This window comes from Orcinus orca, chromosome 4, assembly GCF_937001465.1.
Source record: "Orcinus orca chromosome 4, mOrcOrc1.1, whole genome shotgun sequence".
Taxonomy (NCBI): domain Eukaryota; kingdom Metazoa; phylum Chordata; class Mammalia; order Artiodactyla; family Delphinidae; genus Orcinus; species Orcinus orca.
The window spans coordinates 152,570,266-152,588,184 of record NC_064562.1 but is presented as its reverse complement, the minus strand read 5'-3'; the positions used below and the strand labels follow the sequence as shown (position 1 = coordinate 152,588,184).

The following is a 17,919-nucleotide window of genomic DNA, read 5'->3' as shown; positions in this document are numbered from 1 at the left end:
GTTCCCGCTGGATGCCCTCCCCTCCCTCTCATCTGTCCCTTCTGGCCGGAACACCTCCCCAGCATACTCCCTGAGCTGCCCTGACCCGGGTCTGCGCACCCCACAGGGACTCTCATGCCATTTTTAGCTCAGGACGGACCCCCGGGCAGGTGCGGCCCCAGGGAATAGAGGCCTCTGTGTTCCTCCAGCTGCAGGACTCGCCCGCGGGTGCTGTCGTCGGGCTTCCAGGCTGGGGTGCCCCCCAGACCCCCCTGCTTTCCAGCTGTTTGCTCTCTTGTGGAGGCGCCAACAGGGTGGCTGGCCTCAGCTCACAGAGGGGGCTGCCCTGTCAAGGCTGAGCTGGGCAGCTCCACGCCGTCTGCTGCCACCAGCCTTTTCTTCTCCTGCCCGAACCAGCACTTGCTGGGTTTGTCGGGGGCTGTGCTGGGCTTTGTGGCCCCGGGTCAACACTCCCACCAGAATAAGGAGGATGCGATGGTGGGTGTGGTTGGTGCTCAGAATGTCCTGGTCACTTGTTCCAGGAGCTCCGGGCACCTCTTTTTCCCCAGGAAGTGAGCTGGGCTCTGGGCTGCCCAGGACACCATCTAGTACCGGGGAGTCTGTGGCCAGATTCTCGCCCCACCCCTTCCTCTCTTTGCCTTACGGACAGCAAAGGAGGAGACAGAGAAAGCCTGAGGGACAGAAGAACCCAGAGGGGACAGCTGCACCTGGACCCTGATGGTCCTGGGCTGCTTTTTGGGCTGAACGTGATAAACACGCAAAGTGAAATTGTTCTGCTTCTGCAGGGACACATATATTTCTGTCTGAAATGATTAAAATAAAGACAAGTTTGACACCGAAGTGGTAACCTGGGCGGCCCAGCACCTGGGTGCTAGGTTTTCCCAGGGTCCCAGGAGGTCCTTTGCTTGCCCTGTGGGCGTGGCCTGTCCTGCAGTCTGTTTCCCGTCTTGGTCCCTGGTGGTCATCTCCAGGGTCTGTCTGGTGGGCCTTTGGGGCTAGGATGCTGCTGGCCCCCGCTCTGGCTGGGAGGCCAGCACCTCCGCCAAAACCCTGTGAATTAGTACAGGCCCCTCGGAAATCAGCGAGGAGGATGATCAGGTCACAGAGTCACGGGCTCAACTGATCACTGAAAACCCCATGGTTGTCTTTCCAGAGCCCTCCAGCGGGTTTTCTCTGGACATGTGCTTGTGTGCACGTGTGCATGTGGATGGGTGCGTGTGTGCAGGTGTGCACGTGGATGGGTGTGTGCAGGTGTGCATGTGGATGGGTGTGTGTGTGCAGGTGTGCATGTGGATGGGTGTGTGTGTGAAGGTGTGCACGTGGATGGGTGCGTGTGTGCGCGTGTGAAGGTGTGCACGTGGATGGGTGCATGTGTGCGTATGTACGTGCTGGAAGGGGAGGCTGGGCAGTGGAAAGGATGTTGCTGTGTCTAGCGCCGTGTCTCAGCCCTGCAGGCCTGCAGCGTGTACCTCACAGCTCCTCCCGCCGTGGCGTCTGTGTGCCCAGAGGGCCTCGTTTGTAAGGGCGCCCCCCCTTTCTTTAAGATGAGGCCCTGCCAAGGAGAGGGTTCGAAGCCCCTCCAGGCCAGGCGGGCACCGGGGACCCTGGGAGCTGGAAGGAGTGGCTTCTTATGTCCTGGAGCCCCCCTCCCGGGACAGGGGCAGCTGCACAGAGGGAGAGGTGGGGCTGCGGGTCCCCTCCCTGCCCCTCCACACAGCCCTCCCCCGCTGTCTGCCAGCCGGCGAGGTCTCCCCCACCCCCCTTGCTGGCTCATCACAGCCCCCGGCATCCCCCATTGGCCTGTTCCTGTGCTCCGTGGTGGCGGAGAGGGTGACCGTGGCAGCCTCTGCTCCTTCCCCTCTCCTGCTTCCGTACATTTATTGTGTGAGAAAGCCTGTCTGAGGAAGCCCGAGCCAGTGCCCCCTGGTTATCTCTGAGAGTTCTGCCCGTGCACAGAACACTCACGCTGGCCGTGTGCGAGTTTCTCCCACGGAAACAGAGTACGGTGGGCTCGGCGCGTTCCGGCTGGCAGCCTGACCCCCAGCCCCAGGCCATCATCCCCGCCCGCTGGCCCATGGGCACCACTGCGCCCACAGCCCTGGACAGGATGCGTGCCGAGGTCCTCCTGGTCTAACACGCCAGGAGCGAGGGCCGTTCCTGGAGCCCCTCAGACGAGACCCCGGGCACCTGCTGCGGAGAGGTTTTGACAGGGAAGCACCTTGGGGAGAGCAGTTTATCCCGAATGTCCAGAAAGCTAGCAGGTAGCTCTGCAGTGATACCTAGGTTCTGGAAACAGTTTTCTTTTTCTTTCCTTCTTGCCTTTTAAAACCAGGACCTGCCATGGCCCCCTCGCGTTCAGGTTGTGTCAGGTGTTGGGAGGCAGACGGCAGATCGTGGAGCGGGGGCCGAGGCCCCGAGACAGGTCTTAGGAACACGGCAGGTTCCCAGGGCTGGCCCTGCACACGCGTGCACGTGGAGCTCACAATAGACTCGTGAGCCTCTGTAATTAGCCGGCGCACTGCACCACGCTGCTAAAAACAAATTCTCTGCAGCTGCTGTGCCGACTGAGCGATTACCCCTATCAGCTGAAGGTTTATTCTTCTGATTTGGTAGAGGAAATACTTTTAAAATGATCTCACAGCGTGATTTATGTAAACGGATTTTTTTTTTCTTTGTACGAGACAATTGAGATAGAGTCTGAATCCCTGGCAAACCACAGCTTCCTGCAGTGTCCTGTTGCCATGGGTTACGGAGGGAGCAGGATGGAACTTCATCTGAAATGTCTTTAAACTTTCTGACGTGCACAGGCGTGCGGCGGGGCTGCATGGTGTGTTTTAGAGCTGCGTGCCTGGTGCGGGTCAGAAGTTCTCCTGTCTTAAGATGAATTTGGAAAAAGGGTTGCCAAAGGAGACTCACGTTTTAAACAGTCAGCAGGTAAGCAACGCCAGATGTTTCTCGTCACTTAAACGGAATTGTTTAAAGGAAACTTGGCATCTTGGTTACTGCTTTATTTTCAGCCTGTTTAGAGAATGGTAGCTTTTAAGTGTAAACTTTGAAAATGTCTTTCTTGTGTCTACATCGTGGAGCCTGAAGTGAGTCCCGTGGAGGAAAAAGCCCGGCTCTGGGACCACAGACCAACACCCAGAGCGAGGCTGGGTTGGGGGTCGGTCACACCGGTCCCCCCCAACCTTTCGGGGGGACGCTGCCCGCGTCTTAAGTCAGCCTTACAGAGAGCATCCGTGTTTCCTTGCCCTTACCATCGTGATTGTAATAGATTTTGAAGATGAGTGAATTGTGTTGAGATATTCAGTTTCGACCAGATACCTGTATTACAATTTTTCTTACTCTTTAAATTACTGTTTCATAGCTAACATTTTCTCTTGTTTAAAATTGAAGTGTAGTTTTCTTTTTTAAAATGGATTTACAGCGTGTCAGTGTCGGCTGTACAGCAAAGTGGTCTGGTTGCATAGATCTCGCATTTCAAAATGTAATGAGCTGGTTCTGCTTCATATACATACACGGGGAACTACTTACTGGCAATCGTGTGGAAGGATTGATTAGTATCTAAGCTTATAGAGTTGAACTTACTATAAAATGTTTTTAAAAGATTTGAGATTAAATAAAAAAAATAATTTTTACTTTCCTCTCGTGGCTGTGCTGTGTTGATGTAAAGGCAAACATAAATTTAAATTATTTACAAAAGATTGTTCCCAGTTACTGGGTACCAGTTTAAATTCATTCTTTTCTGAGAGTTGTTTCATCTTAAAATGTTCTCCTGATGTCTAGTTAGAGCCTTCTGTAGAGAACAGCAGGAGGAACTCCTTGCTCAGAAGTGACTGGTTTGGGTGTTGGGTTTAGGAAAATGACTGCATCATTCCCTTTAAATAGAAAATAGAAGTAGGTCTGCTGGACAGGCCAAGAGTCCTGCCTGTGAAGGAAGTGCAGATTTTAATGGATTTTAAAAATATTTACTATGTATTTTGAAAACTCCTTGTACTGATAAAACTCACTTGAGAGGGTGGGCTGGCGGCTTCGATGTTTACGGGAGAGCCTGCTGCCTGCCTGCCTCTGGCCCTCTCTGCAGGAGTACTGACGTTTCCTGTCCATTCCATTTCACGTCCTGGCGGAAGAGGGAACTTTGGATACACTGTGTCCGATATATGCACCAATTGACCAGTTACTAACTTGTACATATATGTAGGCTGCATTTTCGTTCCCATGGTATATAGAAGCAAGTTTTAGAAAATGGTTTTTGAGTGAAAAAAAAAAATCACTAGAAATCTGCCTTTTACTTGCCTACATAAACGATTTGGATTCATTTTGAAATTTTGCAAATGATCAACCCAGCAAATAACAAAATCTGGCTGGTAAGGTCATATTTTAAGCAATAGGAAATGGGCTGGAAGGTGGTAGGGCAGTGTGCAGTCCTCCGGGTCCGGCCGGCTCTGCCCGCGGGCCGGTGGGAAAGGGGGCAGAAAGCGCCGTGGCCTCCAGGTCAGTCCTAGTGAGAGACGTCTTGGGGTGAAGGGCAGTAGGGCTGGGGGGCCCGTGTGGGAAGGCCGCCCTCCCCTTGCCAGCTCTGTGCCTCCCCTGAGCCTCAGACTGTCCATTTCTACCATGGGTGTGTCACAGGAACCCTAGGGCCCCGTCCACAGTGTGCATGTGCTCAAGGAAAGCCATGACTTGTGAAGGGCGCTGTGTCTCTCGTAGCGCCTTTCATCTTGGAGAGGAGAACCCGTGAGCCGTGAGAGGATACATCTCCCGTAGCCATCTAAGAAGCGCACAGGGAAGCTGATGGATGCGGACCCGGCAGGAACGCAAGGCCCTCACTGGCCAGATGAACCTGTTGGTTTCCCCATATTTTTTTTTTTTTGCGGTACGCGGGCCTCTCACTGTTGTGGCCTCTCCTGCTGCGGAGCACAGGCTCCGGATGCGCAGGCCCAGCGGCCATGGCTCACGGGCCCAGCCGCTCCGCGGCATGTCGGATCTTCCCGGACCGGGGCACAAACCTGTGTCCCCTGCATCGGCAGGCGGACTCTCAACCACTGCGCCACCAGGGAAGCCCTCCCCATCTTTTAGGAATGAGGTCCAATATAAGTAGACTTTGAAATGTATCTGCCCCTTTGCCAAAACAACGTGATCATCATATTTAAACCACACTGCGATGGGCTGTTACAGCCTCAGGGGCTAGTAAGATCGCATATTGAGGAGGCGCGAGAAATCGTTGCGGGAAGAAGGAAGGCTTAGTGGGCTCCCTCTCTGGACCCCCTTGCGGACCTTGGAGCGGTGCCCGAGCGCCCCTGCCGTGTCTGACTGGCTCACTGGGGTGGGGGGCCGCGGCGGTGCTCCGCGCTGTGGCCGGGCCGCGGCCCAGGAGGGCTGCGACAGAATTGGCCATGTGCCGTCCGGCGAGGCAGCCCTGCCAAGCAGAGGGCCGGGCCGGAGAGCTTGGTGACCCCGCGCCACCGCAGCCCGCGGCAGGCTCCACACCGCCTTCTGGGCTGTGGGAGCAGCCCCCTGTGAGGTCGGGGGCCCCGGGCACTGCCGTGGGCACCACCTCGGCCGACCTGACCCTGCGTCCCCGCTCTGCTCTCACTGCGCCAGACCCACAGTCCGTGTCCACAGCACCCAGTGCCGCCGGGCGGAGATGTCCGGCCCGCCTGGGCGTCCGCTCCGGTGGCCCGGCTGCTCCGGGAGGGCGCTCAGCCCTGTGGGTCCCGGGCGTGCATACAGGTTCTGCCGCGTCGCACTCGGGCGGTCTTTGGGAGTCGGGTGTGGCAGCTCCGTGCGGCCTTCCCTCTGCCCAGCAGGTGCCTCTGGGCTCTGGAGTCCCGCGGAGAGAGCTTGCCTGACACCAGGGGCTTCACCCCTGCGTGCGCTGGGCTCTGGGTGGGATTTGAAAATAAAGGCTGCCCTGTAAAAAACGGTACAGCAGTCTTTTCTGGGCGGCGCTGAGCAGGGAGGTGTCAGGACCGGCCGCAGCGGGCGGGCTGCATGGCGGCCAAGGCGGCGGGCGCCCGCTGAGCGGATGGCGCGGTCCAGGCGCAGCTGAGGGGATGCGATGCTGAGCAGTGCGTCCCAGGGAGGAGCCCCGGAGGAAGGCAGCTCCGTGTGCTGGGGCAGTGAGGACCTAAAGCGGGAGGCGCAGGGTGGCCAGGCGTGGGCCGCTGGTCCCTTCCCTGCAGAGCGCACGCCAGGACCCCGGCTGGCCCTCCGCTGGCTGCGGGCGGCGTGGGCAGGGGCAGATCTGAGCTCGCGCCCTTCTGTGGGCTGGCGTGTCTGAGGCGCGGGGCCCGCCCTCTCTGAACCTCTCCGGGAGAAGCTTCATGGGCTGTCAGGGAGCCCTTCAGTTGACCGAGTTTCTTTTTAGCTCAGATGAGCTGACTTGTGCTCACGGGCTTCTCCCCGCCACGTCGGCTTCTCCTGCTTCTGCCGCCCTGGGTGGTCCTGACCAGAGCCGGGGTGGCACCGGGCTGCGTGTCCAGCGGTCTTTGCCAGCGGGCATCCCGTCATGCTGGGTGCACCCCAGTCACTCAGGCCTGCTCTGCCCCAGGCCTCTTCACCTGAAAACTGCATGGGGCAGTGGCTTCGGTCTGTCCAGGACCGTCCACTGTACCCCACTTGATCTGTGGGCTGCACAAATTCTTTTCTCCCTTTTTAACGCTCTGATTCTTGTTTTCTGTAGAAGAAGAAGGCCTCCTAGTACACTTGAAGGAAACGATCATCTTCCCTTTTGTTCACATCTTCCCTTTCTTCTGTAAGGGGCTGGGTCACCTGGAACTGGGCTTCCCCTGCGTCCTGTCCCTCCTTTCTCTTGTTTGTTTGCGTGGCCGCAGGCGGCTCCTTTCTCCCGGGTCCCCTCAGTGAGTGCTTCTCCCCTCGACTCTGAGCACACGGTTCTCATCTGGCAGATGTGGAAGCTGGGCCCACCTCCTCCTGAAACAGCAGGACCTGTCTGTGTCCCAGCATCCCGCTGCTACTTCGAGGCTGCCCTCCCCGCCCCACCTCTGCAGATCTGGAGATGCGTCCCTTAGGACGTGCGGGAGGCCTGGGGGAAGGGCCCAGCCCTGCTTCCTGCCGGGGTCCCCGACCCCGGAGCCCTGCGGTCAGCAGGCCCCTGGGCTCGACCCTCCGAGACCCTCCAAGTCTGTCTGACCTTATACTTCCTCGCCCGCTGGCTCTCCTGCCTGGGGCCCTGGGGGCCCCGCTCGCTCTGCCCCACGTCGGCCCCCTTCTGTGCCATGCACTCCGGGACACCTGCCTCCCCGGGACGGCGGGGACTTGACTTTCTGGATTGATCTCCAGCCCCTCGCATAAGCTCCTGGGTTGCAGGTTTGTGGCAGGCACCCTGCGTCTGGAGGAGCGTGCGTTCTGTTGAGTGAGTGGAAGCCGTCCCAGCGCGTTCCCCACTTCCCACGCTCCCTGACCCCAGGGCCGGCGCCCCCTGCCACTGCCCCTGGCCCGCCTGGGGAGCAGGGGCTCCAGCTCCGCCGAGCAGAGGTTTTCAAGCGGTGGCTGCACCTCGGCCTCTGTGAGAAAACGTTTCAAACGTTTCCTGGGTTTGGGCTCCAAGTTCAGAAGAGACGGGGCTTCGGATTCTGTGGACTCTTTATCCAGAAGGAGCTCCCTGTGAGCGAGCCCGTCTGAGGCTATACTCAGTGCCACTTCCTGCCCAGGACATCCCAGGAGGCCAGCGTTTACAATAACTTGATTTGCAGGAGTCCGGCTGTCCTGTGGGGATGCAGACGTGAAAGTTGTCCCAGACCCTCTGAGACTTCCCGCCCTGTCTACACAGTGGGGATGTGGGTCTTTCTTCCGCTGGGCTGGCCAGTGTGGAGGGGATCTTCGTCTTCATTTCAGCAGTGAGGCCAGAGGGTTCTCGTGTAAAGTTGGATGCTCACCCCAAACCCCTAGCGTTGGTGTGGCGCCCGTGTGCTACCTCGTCCGTGTTCCTTTGGGCTTTTAAGTTTTTGTAATGAATGATCTGAGGCTTCTCCAAGGGCACAGTGGAAATACTAGCTGTTAAATTCTTAGGAAAATGCTGTGATTGTGGGTTTTCGGTTTCTTCTGATTTTATTGGAGATTGAAGAGCTCTTTGGGACACACACACACACACAGGAGACGCACAGATTGCATTCTGAGCTGGGGCCCCTGCGCCCTCCGACTGCAGGCCCCCACTGCCTGTCCCCACCCCTCCCAGGAAGCGCCGTGAGCTGCCTGGTGAGCCCCGGCCCGCCTTGTGTCCGGCCACCCCGCTGGCCGCTGGGCAGCACTGAGCACACCTGTGGTGCTGTCGTCCTGCTGTCACCGCAGCCTCTGGCTCGCAGAGACCCTCTGCTGTGAAGTCGTGGTTTGAACCTAGAACTCTTCCTTGCCGCACGTGAGCCTTGTGTCCAGCTATCTCTGGCTGAAACTGCTGGGAAGACACAGTGCGGGGTGTGTGTGTGCACAGTGCGTGTGCAATGCTGTGGATCCGGGGTGGGCTGGGGCGCGGGCACTGCCCCTTTGGTTCGGGCCCCTCGAGGTCTATGGGAGGTCACCCCGTGTCCTGTATGAAACTGGAGTACAGGGCGTCATGGCTGTGGAAGGCTTCGCTGGAGAAGGCGTGGGTGAAGCTGCAGCCCAGGTAGGGCTCTCCAGGTGAGGCTGCAGATGAGCGCTAGGGACCAGATGGGGTGCTCCAGGCCAAGGGGAGGGAGAGGTTGCCTCTCTGCTCTCAGAGCCGTTCACACACGGCTTCCCCACGTTTGCACAGGTGCTCTCCACGCACCACCCCAGGACTACAGCCCGCGCAGGGGATGTGTGTCACATCAGGACACATGGGGCGTGTGTGCTCGCGTGCACGCAGACGTGCAGCTCTGAGGCCGGGCTCTAAAACAGCGGAGACCCCGGGGCATTCGTGGTGTTTTGCTTTCACATTGTTCTATCCCATCTTGTCTCATTTCTTCACAAATGCTGCTAACGATGCACTGAATTGATTTGATGGCCCCGCAGAGGGTCCTGGCCTGCTGTGAAGGCCCCTGAGCTCTAGGCAGAGGGCGGGCTGGCGTGTGGGTGGGACCAGCAGAGTGGCCCTCCATCCCTTGTCCGATGGCCCTTCATCCCGCCCCTTGTGGTCTTCCTGCCCCATACCCCCTGCTCTCTTCTGTGCTCCGTCCAGCGAGTAGTCGCTTTAAAACTTAGCCGATCGGGACTTCCCTGGTGGTCCATTGGCTAAGACTCCGCGCTCCCAATGCAGGGGGTCTGGGTTTGATCCCTGGTCAGGGAACTAGATCCCACATGCCGCAACTAAGGGTTCTCATGCCACAACTAAAGATCTCGCATGCCGCAACTAAGACCCGGTGCAGCCAAATAAAAATCAAATAAATAAATATTAAAAAAAAAACAACTTAGAGGATCAAGCTTTTAAAAGGCCAAATGAATATAAATTAGATGCAAATTGAATTGTTAGATTCTTAAGGCTTTTCATCATTGGGATTATCTCTTTTTTTCAAAACGTTTAGGCAAGTTACAAGCCTTTGGTCTCTTATTTTAAGAACCAGAGATGGTTATTTAATATTTCTTATGTTCAAAGTAGGAAATCTTGTCAGTAGCTCAAAATTGAAAATATATATCTGTATATTACTATGTACCGCGTCATTAGGAAATGATATATTCTCGTAACTGCTATTGTCAAATGTTACTGACAGACTCGGCCTTGATAAACCAGAATCATATAGCACTCTTCATAGAAATTATCTGGAACGTTCAAAACATTAATTAAAAATCAAATATCTGTGCACATGTGTGGCCCAGACACATTTCCTGCTGGGAATGGATCCAAATCAGCTCACACTGAGCTCTCAGGTGTAAGAGGCTGACCTGAGGCATGGAGATTGTTTGAACTTAAATTACGTGTCTAAATACTTTGTAAGTTTTTAAAAGCAAGTGTATTTACGTTAGCGTAAACCCCAGTCTTGGAGACATATCATAGACCTTTTTAGTGCTGTTTAGTTATGGTATGTGTTTAAACTGTAAGCACAGAAAAATGCTCACTTTCCGGCACCTTTTAACCGGCAGCTTGTTTTCTGCAGCTGCACTTTTTATAAGAAGAGCGTGTGATACGGGAATGTGGGAAGAACCCAAAAAGTACAGGCTAATGAAAACACGTTGATACAAATTATACTGAGTATGAGAACAAACGTTAGGCGAGTTGAGTTTTAGTTTGTGAAAACGTTTACAGTGGTCTAAGCAGGCCAGGAAATTGGGGGATGCCTAACTTTAACAGTCACGTTGAGCTGCAGTTGGTCCTTCTCACCCTTTGTGGGGGATCTTCTTTGGGAATTATCTGTGGGGGTTTCTGAATGTTTGCCATTTTCGATGCTTCCCCCGTCAACCAGGATGTGCTTGAAAAGTGCAAGCCAGGCTCAACAAGGGTAATTGGGTCAGAATTGGACGTGCCGATCCCAAGGTTAATAGAAGCGATTTGGGGGTGGCCTGCCTTTCCCCCAAGGCTGTTGTCGGCAGGTTGCTTGCCTGCCCCGTCTCATCTGCCCCTACGCCAGGCGCTGGCCCCCTCCCCCGCCCCCTCCCGTGACAGCACCTGTTGCCCGTGCTGCGCTGTGTCACCTCTTTCAGCCTCACCTCCTCTGATATTGAAGCCCCTGCGATGTGCTCCGTAGCCTGCTTCCGTATCCTTCTCAAAACGGCCAAGGAATCAGACGCTGACTAGGGATCCAGCGGGCCCTTTTGGGGGATATCTCATGTCGGTTCACGTGATGGCCCAGCTCTGTCACTCCCAGGTGTGTGCTTATAAATGGAATAAATATTAGAGAGTAAATGGGAGAATTAGGTTAATGATAATTATACATTATTTGCAAATTAAGTAATCTGGTCAGGAAGTCATCATCGACTTCTCCAAAAGTATGGAAACTTGGAGGGGGACAGTAGTTTTGTGTCCAGGTGATATTAAGGTGCGTCTCCATAGAGCTCTACTTTGGGATTAACGTCTGGTTGGGATGGAGACAGTTGCCAGGATAACAAGTCGCGAACAGAGAAGGTGGGAGACGCGAGGCAGGGCTGCGTACCTAGTTCCTGCGATCCTTCTGCATTGATTCGTGTCAGGAGCCATCCCAGAGCGAACTTGCCTCTCGTCAAGGATTTCTGTGCAGAGCTTAGGGCCTTGGGTGGGCGGGGGTATCCGGCCGCTCGGGGAGAACCCTCAGCACACAGAGGCCACCAGCCTGTGGCTCCACAGACGCCTAGTACTTGGAAGGCACTCTTGGGACAGCTACCCAAAGTGGGGAAAGGGAAGGAAGTACATCCCTGAGGCTGTGGCTTGTAGACTTTGAGTCCCTCCTGGAAAATGCGGCATAACTGAGACTTGGACCCAGGATGCCTCTTCCTGGTGGGCATCGTGGAGAAGTTCCTGGAGGGATGGCCTGTGGGCAGAGCAGCTCTCACTCCTGAGGGGGTTTCGCTGGCCCTGCTGCAGGCTGGCCAGGATTTCCTCTCTGTGCACCCTCCCAGTGCAGCCTAGTCTCTGCTGCTTGTTTCCTGTGCCTCCTCTCTGTGCTGCCATCAGTGTGATTTCTTTCAGGTCTGTCTTCCAATCCCCAAATTTTCTCTTCAACCTCTAATCTCTGTTAACCTCTCTACTGAGTGTTTAATTTCAGCAGTTGTAGTTTTCATTGTCAATCATTCTGTTGGGTTGTTTTTCATATCTGCCACCTTACTTCCTCTTTTCTGTATTGCAACTTTTATTTCTTCACAATTTCATGGTTATTTGACATCTGTATTAGAACCTTCCAATGTCTGAGATTCTGTTAATTGCTATTTCTGCTGGTTCTTTCTCGTGGTGGGGTTTCCTTGGGTTTGGGGGGGGATTTTTGAATTGTGAGCTCACGTCTGGGCAGGCTCACACTCTTGGAACTCCTGTGGGCCTTCCCGGAGGATTTGTGTTTGTGGCTGCCGGAGTTGGGGCTCTTTGCCCCACGAGCGACCGAGTGAGTGGACACGCGCCGCTCAGCCCTGCGTCCTGCCTGGCGGCCTTGGCGTCTGCCGGCTGCTCTCCGTTCCCTCCCCCTCTCTCCTCCTTCACGGTTCCCCTTGCTTCTGTGGAGCAGCAGTATGTTAGGAAGCATGTTTGTTTCTGTGCTAGCTTCACAATGTGTCTATAAATCTAAAACTGCTCTAAAAGCATGTTTGGGGAACTTTACCTGGATCTGTTCACACTGCACCAGAGGGCCCCCCACGCTGGAGTCTGGTGGCCCCCCACGCTGGAGTCTGGCAGCCCCCCAGCTGGAGCCTCTTCAGATGCGCTGAGCCCGCCCTGCTCGCCGTGTCCACGCTCCCCAGCCCACCCCGCCTCCCCGTGGGCTGCCCGCACTCAGCTGCCACCTCCTTCTTGGCTTCAGGCACACTCCTGTCTCCTGGATCTTGAGTTCAGTTCATTTTGGGGATACGTGTGAGATTTTTTAGTGCATTTTGTTCAGTCTGCTGAAGCCTGAGACTTTAGTTTTGGTCATGGTTGTAACATGAAGTGAGCCACGTCCTTCACGTTTGTGGATTTTGCATTTTATGACTTATTTTTCAAAATTGTTGTTGATAGTATTTCTGCTTCTGTGTATGGCCTTGCAGATTTTCTTCTCCTAATCTCAAGGGAGTAATTTGCCTTTGATATTATTTAAGTTACAACACGATTGTAGGTGATTTGTTGTGAGCACGGGCAGAAGGACAGCCTCCCACAGTGCACTCGTCCACCCTGGGAAGGAGACGCACCCCGCGCTTCTCCGGTGAAAACCAGGCCCTTGGCGTGTGAGGGCTGGTGGCTCGCCGGGGCCTGCTCACTGCCCGCCTGTCTGGCAAGATGAAGGTTTCAAAGCTGGACCCACAATAGCCTGTGTGTTTACTATTGAAAAATATACGGATAAGGTACCAGGTTCTAGTTCCAGAGTATTTCTGACCGAGGGCTCACGATGGTGTGAAACGCTGACGAGCCCCATCCTAAAACCGTCAGGAAGCCTCTTCTTCTCGCTGTCAGAGGACAGACCCTTGGGGGCAGGAGGGTAGGTGTAAGTCCCACAAGGTGAGGGGCTGCGACCAAGAGGGTCCCTTGTCTTCCGTGAAGTCAAGGAGGCAAGGTCTGGGGGGCCCTGGCGCTGGCGACGGGAGGGCCAAACAGTGAGTAGGGGATGCAGTTGACGTGGTGGCTCTTTTCAAAATTCGGCCACAAATACATGCTTTCTCTCCCCCGGGGGGATGGGGCTAATCTGGGGCACCTCTGTCCTCACTTGTTTGGCTTTGGCCTTAGGGGTCTTAAAACATGACCTCTGCTTGTTGGGGGGGCCCAGAACTTGGGAAGGGGCTCCCCGTTCACCCCCCACGCCATGCACTCCGGTCTCCCTTCCCTCTGCAGAGAGGAAGGCGTGCAAGGTCTGGGGGTTCTGCAGTGGGTTTATTCTTAGGGCGTGGCTGGGAGGTTTCCTCGCGCCCAGCCCAGCGCTGGGCAAAGACGCAGAGGGCAGCACGCCCGCTCCGGTGCCCGGCACCGCACCAACGGCCCGCTGGCCCCCGTCCCCGCCTTGGGGCCCTGCCTGCCCGCTGCTCTCGGAGCTGTGCCTGTGCCGTGACCAGGACATGTCAACAAGGCAGCAGGTTGCCCTGCACTGAACCCGCTCCCCTTCCCGCGGTGAAGGCTCCCTGGTGTCTGTGCCACCGACACCCTCTCCTGCCTCCGCCCAGCTTTTCCCTTTCCCGACTCCTTCTCCGGAGCCCTCTCCCTCCATGTCCCAGGTGACCTTCCCTAGGTTGCAACCTCAGAACTGTTGACCCGCAGGTGGGTCCCCAGGGGGCCTTGCTCAGCTGTCCCCATCGGAGGATTGCTCAGAGCTCTTTGGGAGCCCAGCCCGCCTGTCGTTCCGGGACCTCCCTCGATGGCCTCCTCCCTCCAGTCCTGGCCTGTCCCCATCTGTCTGCTCAGGGTGGCTGGGCCTGGTGGTCGTCGTTGGCTGTGGGCGAGCCCCCACTCTGCTACCACCGGGGCGGTTTCACCCCTGCGCGGGCCGGGCCTCGGCGTGAGAGCGCTGAGCGGGGCTGTGATGTGCCCAGGGCAGCGCCTGGCCCTGGACGGACAGTGGGCAGGGTGCCTGCCTCCTGGACGTGGGTGCGCCTCACGGACTCCAGCCCGGGCTGATCAGACCGAAGTTTGTAACACTTTTCTCACCGAGGTTGTTACTAAGACGGCGATGTCAAACGTGCTGGGATTTGTCCCCAAGTGGAGATGGGCTGCTTCCGCCCGGCCTGCTCCCCGGCTCGCCCAGGAAGCGCAGGGACGCGCCCCAGTGAGGCAGCTGGTCTCCTGGACACCCGCTCCCAGAACGGGGACGGCCAGAGTCTGCTTTTGCTCCTCACGTGGACGTGCTATCATCTCCTGACCTGTCATGAGGCCCAATTAACTCATGTCTCTCTCTCTTTTCTTTCAGTCTGCAACTGTGTCTGATGGTGGTAAGTCACAATTTCTGATGTATATTTTTATTATTTTTAACGAAGTTTTCAAATGTGGAGTGTATTTGCTGTTGGCTCACTCGTAACGATGTTTTCTTGGCCTTTCTGCATCCCTGGGTGGGGGGAGGGTTTAGTCGGGGCCAGTTTGGGGGCAGCTCTCCGTTCCTCCCAGTGGCTGCCACCTGGGGTTTGGAAGCAGTTTATCGCAGGGACGTGCTGGGTGTGACAGCACCCTCGCCCGTCCCCTCGCATTCCTGTGCCAGCAAGTAAAGACCTGCTGCCTGCCTTGTAGAACTAGCTTGTAAACCAGCAAGTGGAGATTGTAGAGCTCTCGCTGAATTTGAGCAATTCTGCAAATTCGGGTGAGACGCTCGTTTGCTAAATTTCCCTTTCTTAGGAAAAGTTTAGTAGATAATTGGAGAGGTGTGGGATGAAGAGGAATCTTACTTTCTGCCTTTAAATGATTTTGTTCAGGGGATTCTTTTAATGGGACTTCCCCGAAAAGCAGATGGCCGGAGATGTCCTACTTCACTTAAGATATTTCTCGATGTAACCCTTATCATTTTAGTTCCGTGAGTTTTAAAAACCCTTCAAAATGATTTGGAGAGTTTCTTCCAAATGTTCCTTATTTCTTATAATACTCATAAAAGTCCTATGCTCACAGTTTTGGTTTTTTTTACTTGTTTTTAATTACTCTGTTCTGTCTATTGAGAGTTGAATTTTATAATTTGTCAAAATGTATCAGCACTTTATTTTCATTTATTTGCTGGCTGTGGGTCCCAAGTACTGCCAGAGCTGGGGAGTCACGGGGTTCAACGTTACCCTCTTTATTGTAAGCTAAAGAGAAACCAAGGGTTTCTATTGTCCAACAACTACAGACTTCAGTCATGAGCCTTAGACAGGGTGGCAGATATGTGGCGGGGCTCGGCCTGGAAGGTGACGCCAGTCACCCTCCGCCGGCTGGGGTCAGTCCAGCCGTGGGAAGTACAAGAAATGTGCAGATACCTGAAGCTGAGACCAGACAGATCCTAAAGTTTGTGTCTGGGGATTTATTTTTTTAATAAAAGGAATTATGTTACCTGTCTTATGTACAACAATAATCATGTCATTTAATCACCTTAAGCTAGGAGTGGGAAAAGCTTCCCTAATGAAAGGAAATAGGACCTGTAACCAACTCCAGGATAAAGTGAGTGGTTTTCACAGTGTTCTGTTCATGTTCACCTTTCTCCTGTGTGCTCATTTATCTTTTCTGCTAGAAGGCATTCATTTCTGCAGGACATTTATACATTTGAGAAGTTTATTTAAAATGTTCAATTTAATCATAATTATTAAGCTTTATTCATCTCTAAAGTTTTCTTCTGTCAGCGGTAGATGCAGGAACCCCGGGGAGTTTTATTATATACTTCATTTTACAATTTTTGGAAAGTTAAACTTCCCAAGTGTGGGAAGTCCCAGACTCACAGCCCTGTGTCCTTTCTAAGGAAGTGGTGTCCTGGCTGGTGGCAGTGGTCCCCCTGCCCTGCTGGGGCTCCCCACCCCCAAGTCCCTACTTCTCTTCCTGCCTCAGGCCCCGGGCCACTCAGGATGGGCCCCTCCCTCATGAGTCCCTCTGCGGCAGAGCAGGGAGGGGGCAAGGTCCCTATTTCTTGAGCACGCCTTCAATTTCAGGGACTGCACCAGACAGTTGTGTGTGTCCTACTGAGTTTTCCCATGCTTTTATTATTTTCCATCTTCAATTTCTTTTCTGCTTACAAATAAGAAGAAAAAGTGATCTCATTTATTCTGCACGTTAGTTCCAGGAGGTATGTGTTATATTCAGCCATCTTTACAGGTAGAAGCACGCAGGCAGAAGGAGGGTCACACAGACACCAAGTTAAGAGGCTGGGGCCAGGCTCTGAGGTCTGCCTCACTGCAGACCCAGGCTCACGGCGCCCTGCTCCGCGTCTCAGCCCCGGACCCTCCAGTTCCTGACGCCTGCTTCCTGGGGTCACCTTACCCCATCCGCGGTCGGGGCTGGTGAGAGGATCCAGGCACAAACTCAGAACGTGTGTCCACAGAGATGTTTCATGTTTGTGCTGAGCAGGAGATTCCGGTCCTGGGGGCCCGGGAGCTCCAGGAACAAACTGCTTCTATGGGAAACGAGTCTTGCAGTGACTCAGGACCGGCTTTGGGGAGCAGCCTTTTCACAAGCCGCGCGGCCTCCACCTAGCCGTCGGCCTGGTTTGGGTGACTAATAAATCAGCACTCAGGAATGTTTTGTGTTCAGTTCACCTTGCCGGTGAGGTCGTTTGGACTCATTTCACACTTCATACCTTTATTATGTGTGTTCTCACCATATAGCTAGTTCTGTGGCTTTATTTTAAGGAAGTTGGACAATGCTGCTTTCGCAATCTTTGTCAACCAGAAGTGTGTCTTTTCGATTCTCAGGAGAGTGGCCCAAAGCCAGAGACCACCCTGTGAAGGAAGGATTAGAGGTCAGTCTCTGTGGAGGGCAAACCAGGACCAGGAGTGAGTCCAGGGAGGCAGATTCTACCTCAAGAAAAGGAAGAACATCCTAGCACGTGAGAGGCGCTTAAAAATGCAATGACCTGCCTTGTGGCAAATTGTCCAAACGCTTATTCACACCGGATCCCCCCGTGTGGGAACGGAACCCTGGGGAGCTGGCGGCCACAGCTTGGTGGCACTGTAAGGCCTTCCCGAGCAGAGGGGAGAGAGCCTTCCAGTCCCTGAACCGGGGGTTTGGCACAAGGCAGCTTTATTGTAATTAAAGTTTACTCTCTTATTTTCTTTCTTTTTTACCCTGTAGTACCAAGCAGCTTCGCCAGGACTTCCCCTCCCACCCAGCTCCCACACCCTGGAAGGGCCAGGCTGTCTCTGCCGATACTGGACCCGCCCTTTGAGGTTGGGAAGTTGGGGCATTAGGGAGCTTTCCAGTAAACGCCTGCACCTGCAGGCACGTGTCGGGCTGTGACCATGGGGGACGCGGCTCTGGCTCCTGGGGTCTGGGGTCTGGGGTCTGGGGCACGTCCTCTCTAGCTGCTTCATACACATACCAACCTAGCCTTTCCAACCTCGCTCTTTCTTCCCAAGCATGCTGTGGCCCCAGGGTCTCCCCGTGACCTTCCTCCGTCTCCGCCCCCTGAATCCCGGCCCCTCCCACTTCCTCCGCCTAAACCCCGCCCCTCGCGGTTCGCTCCGTCCCCCGGGCTGGCAGGCTTCCTCCCCTAGTCTCCCGCGGCCCCTCAGACGCGTGGGGTCTCGGTGGGCTCCCACAGCACAGTCCGCTGCCAGCGTGGTCTCCCCGGCCTGGGGCAGCGCCCCCCGGAGCCCTGCGCCGACCACCCCGGCCTTCACTTGAGCGTCAGCCTAGGCTTCATCTTCCGACACTGCTGACGAGGTACCATCATTTTAATTATTTACCGGTGTCACTGGCTT

At 55.1% G+C, this 17,919-nt stretch overlaps 1 protein-coding gene across 7 annotated transcripts in view; it reads left to right on the top strand.

Moving 5' to 3' along the window:
* RGS12 (regulator of G protein signaling 12) overlaps window positions 1-17,919 on the top strand; it is a 119,184-nt gene that overhangs the window by 54,540 nt on the left and 46,725 nt on the right. For 3 of the 7 annotated variants that reach the window (XM_004265215.4, XM_033419530.1, XM_033419531.2), the window contains one exon: window positions 14,463-14,484. In XM_004265215.4, coding sequence (XP_004265263.1) covers window positions 14,463-14,484 — 22 coding nt within the window. Of the gene's footprint in view, window positions 1-2,915; window positions 2,935-14,462; window positions 14,485-17,062; window positions 17,386-17,414; window positions 17,882-17,919 lie in introns of those variants that run through there. The other 4 variants (XM_033419533.2, XM_049709225.1, XM_049709226.1 and 1 more) reach the window with 4 other exon arrangements.